The sequence below is a fragment of the Juglans microcarpa x Juglans regia genome, chromosome 1S, assembly GCF_004785595.1.
Source record: "Juglans microcarpa x Juglans regia isolate MS1-56 chromosome 1S, Jm3101_v1.0, whole genome shotgun sequence".
Taxonomy (NCBI): domain Eukaryota; kingdom Viridiplantae; phylum Streptophyta; class Magnoliopsida; order Fagales; family Juglandaceae; genus Juglans; species Juglans microcarpa x Juglans regia.
The window spans coordinates 2,782,863-2,787,313 of NC_054595.1; the positions used below are offsets into that span (position 1 = coordinate 2,782,863).

Consider the following 4,451-nt stretch of genomic DNA (forward strand, 5'->3'; position numbering starts at 1 on the left):
GATCAAGTGGTTCCATCGAGTATGATAATACATATATACTAATCTCCTTTTTTTTTAAGATCAAGTGGGTTCCATCGAATATGAATTGTTATCTCGTTTGGATATATAAATAGTTTTATCTCATTTTATTTTATCAATATAATTTTTTTTAAATATTCACACAAAATATAACAAACAATTCAATTTTTTTAAATCTCAAAATAATAATAATATTTTAACAATATTTTATCTAACTTTTATCTAAAATCATCTTATCTCACTCACTATACAAATGAAAACCGTATATCTCACTTCTTTAGTTATTAAGTAAAATAAAAAATTAAAAAAATAATTAAATATAAAAAAATAATAAATGCATAATACGAAGATAATAATCCTATCATTTTACATATCTAAAACCCCTCATTCCCTCTTATCTCATATCCTTTTAATCTTGAAACATCAGTGAAAAAGTTTCAAGGATTCCTCTGTAATCTCTTGTGGACCGCGCAATCGCGCATATAGAACAAAGGAATCAAAGGTTGCTGTGCTCAAAGTGATGATGTCCAAAATAACCCAACAGCTAAAAAGTTTTCCTGATTCTGAAGACTTTTGCAGTCTCGTGATAAACCCCCACATAATACGACAAATCATGTATTTAATTAATATTTTTAACAATCTATTATTTCTTATTAATTATTTATTTAGAAACATTAATTTTTTCAGACCTTGTCCAAATACCTGTTGATATTATGTGTAAGTATTGTGTAATTTTTTTAAAATAAATAAATAAATAAATAAAAGATTTATATAAAAAAAATTAATAATAAATTTTTTTTAAATGATTGTGCGATCCTTATGCACTCCACGATTATATATAGTATTACTCTGTTTTAAAACTCTATGTTTTTAATAGAAATTATAAAATGGCAATGATTTAAGAGATTTAAGAGTATTAGTTATTATCAAAAAGAGAAATACACACACACTCTGATCTCAGGCTACCGCCCTATTTTCTAATCAACTCTAAATTATCAATGTTGAAACTCATCCCCTCAAACTATAAAAAATTGTAATCTAATTATTTCATAAAAAAATTGACATAATAGCCTAGATTAAATTAAATAAAAAAATAGAAAAATCCAACAAAAGTACAAATCGTGAAGAATTCCAATGATATCCAAAAAAAGAAAACACTAATATTTCAGGAAAACAAATAAATCAATAAGTTTCTACAAAAGTGAAAAGATACAAAACATGAAAGTATTTTTATTTTCAAATATTTATTTATTTATTTAATTAAATATTATTTTAATTTAATATGGTATTTTGGTTTTTTTATTGATTTTTAAGATTAATTTAATTTGAAAAAAATTAATTTTTTAATAATAAATTTTATTAATTTTTTAAAAAAGTACGACACAATTCATTACTTTATCTATTCTGTTTTTTTATTTTCCATAGTTCTAATGTAATATTGCAGGAAAAGAAATCAATTTCTGTGACTGTCGGCAGCGAGAATAAAGTCAGATGCAGGTCAGCTCCTATTATTCCAACGGACAGATTATTATTCAATATTCACGCATGTAAATAAAACAACTCCCGATGCACCCTCAGTGCCTTTCGGGGGCACTTGATTGGGCCGAATGGGATGGGCCTACAGTTCATCTACCCTCATGTGCTAACTCTAAAATTAGATGGGCTAACGTTGGACCTCGTGGGCCCGGGCGCTGGTACGTCAACCATTCAGAATAGAAAATAGTGGGAGATGCAGAAATTGCAGGTCGTGCATAAACCCTTGAAGAGAGAGGAGAAAGTAACACTCCGAGAGAGAGAGAGAGAGAGAGAGAGAATCTGACATACACTAGACTGGACCAGTGCTGTACAGTGGACCAGCATTCGCTATCACTTTAGATGCCTGAGGCCCTCAGTTGCCGAAAGAATTTAAGACAGCAACAAAAAAAGTCTTCCCCGATCTCACCGTGTCAAGCACATTATACACAAGAACCCATCTCCCTCCCTGATTATTCTTCACGCTTACGCCCTTCTTTGAGTGGCTCTCTAATTGGGTTTTTGTTTTCTAAAAGAAGCTGTTTAATGTAGGCTTTCGATCAGGTTGCAGGAAGATTCCAGGCAAAGCAATCTGCAGGACTACGTACGTCCAGTAACAGACACCTCTCTCTCTCTCTCTCTCTCTTGCTAGCTGTACTCTTCCGCATAAAACAAACATTCATTTGGGGTTGTTTAAGGGTTTCAGAGAGAGCCCCACAGAAGAGAAGGGAAGGGTCCGAAGGGAAGGGAAATGGGAATTATTAGGAGCTGGATGAGGGTGCAGGCTGTGTGGGAGAGGGACTAACATGACCTTGTCGGTTGTTCTGCAAGAATAGTACGGTCTGGGTGTAGTCATAACTCGGTTTGAGTGCAGAGTTTCCTGCATGATCCTTTAATATATTGGATGGGTGGTAGGAAGCAGAAATCTTCTTCTCCGCCTCCTTTTCTTTCTTTCTTTTTTCTTTGTTTTTTGCTTGAAACACAAATGTCTCACGCTTTTTACATTTTGTGGTAATTTAAGATTAAGAATATTGAAGATCTGATCTTTCTTAATCAAATGTCTGAGACAGCTTTGATCTTATATTTTCTTCCTGGGTATATACTACTGCTAGCTATCTGATGCAACTACAGTGTGTTTTCTCTTATTGATCTACAGTAACTTTTTCAGGGTAAGTTCTATTTTAGCTCTTGTTGCTAGGGGGCCCATCTGGGTTTCATCTCAATAGATTTTCTTCCTCTATTTTTCACTTCGTTTCTTGGTTAATTTCTCCTTGATTCTCTTTCTCTTAAAACCCATCTATTCCATCGGTCAATTTACTGCTCAATCACTTGCTTACGTCTTTGGAAATTAATAGGGTTGAAATTAGTGTTAAGATAGTGGGTTTAGCACCCAAAATGTCGTGATCAGAGTAAGAAAGAAAAGGAATAATCTTGGTTTTGGCAGTGATGATCCGTTTGATTAATTAGTACTATTGTTCTATACCTACGGATTGGATGGGGAAGAATTTGGGTCGACAAAAACACAGGAAGATTCATAACTAACAGAAATCATTAAGGAAGCCAAGATGTTTTGAGATTCATTCGTTATTCTTAAAACAGAAAGGGATCGAGAGTACCGAATTATCCAGGCATAGATCGAGGGTTTATTCCAAAAACCAGATTTAATGGAACTGATCAGAGGTGGCCTAGATGAGGATGTAAGGATGCCAAGCACTTTGAGCTATAATCCATCCCACACAGAGTCAACCAAGCTGTCTTCTCCAATTTTAGCTTCAGCTGAGGGAGAAAGAAGAAGGGATCCTCCAATTCATGGCAACACAATCGTCAACCCGCCTCAAACCCTAGAACATCCTCGGCTTTATCTTGATCAACAGCCCGATCCACATCCACATGAACAAGATACACACAAACCCAGAAGAGATCCAGACCCAAATCTAGATCCAGTTCCAGCTCTTGCATCCTCAGGAACGATAAAATCCCCACGAACCAGTACCTCCACTGCCATTAGGGCTTCACCTAATTCACCGAAGGTTCGATATAGTGAGTGTTTGAAGAATCATGCGGCCAGCACGGGCGGGCACGTTGTGGATGGCTGCGGAGAATTCATGCCAAGCACCGGAGAGGAAGGCACGCCGGAGGCTTTAAAGTGTGCAGCTTGTGAATGCCACCGGAATTTTCACCGCAAAGAAGTCGAGGGTGATTCTCAATATGTTTCTAATAGTATTTACTACACGAACCCCAACATAAACAACGGCAAAAGATCAGAAATTGTACGGCCGCTTCAACATCATCCTCAGCTTCCTCCCTCGTTGCCTCATGTTTATCATCATCAGCATCAGTACCACAAATTCCCACATGTTCCATCTACGAATCCGATGGTCGGAGCTACTTTGCCGATGATGATGGCCTTTGGAGGCGGTGGTAGAGTGCCGGCCGAGTCTTCAAGCGAAGATCTCAATATGTTTCGGTCTAATAATATTGTTGGTCATGTGCAAACTTCAGCACAAGCGCAGCAATCCAGGAAGAGGTTTCGGACGAAATTTACTCAGGAACAGAAAGACAAGATGACGGAATTTGCTGAGAAGTTGGAGTGGAAAATCCAGAAGCATGATGAGCAACAAGTCCAGCAGTTCTGTTCAGAAGTAGGTGTAAAGAGGCAAGTTTTCAAGGTATGGATGCACAACAATAAACAAGCCATGAAGAAAAGCAAATCTGAGGAAAATTAATGCCTCTCCCTATATATATATTCATGTGCGCAATTATATATATAGGATGTAGGATAATAGATTGATTACCCACTCACTTTATTATTTAATTTTTTTTTCCTCTTTGGTGTATATTTATCTCATTGATGCTATAAATCTTAATTAATAATCTGTAACCTTCTTTAATTAATGGTGATTCTGGGTAGTCAAAATAAA

The 4,451-nt window shown here is 35.8% G+C and overlaps 1 protein-coding gene across 1 annotated transcript; it reads left to right on the forward strand.

Annotated features, from left to right (window-relative positions):
- The first annotated feature begins 1,755 nt into the window (after nucleotides 1-1,755).
- LOC121247025 (zinc-finger homeodomain protein 6-like) lies at nucleotides 1,756-4,451 on the forward strand. The gene has a single exon (XM_041145359.1). It carries the CDS (start codon nucleotides 3,195-3,197, stop codon nucleotides 4,254-4,256), a length of 1,062 nt encoding a protein of 353 aa, XP_041001293.1. The 5' UTR covers nucleotides 1,756-3,194; the 3' UTR covers nucleotides 4,257-4,451.

Excerpts from the sequence above, each read along its gene's own strand:
- LOC121247025 (XM_041145359.1), top strand. The coding sequence starts at position 3,195 with ATGGAACTGATCAGAGGTGGCCTAGATGAGGATGTAAGGATGCCAAGC.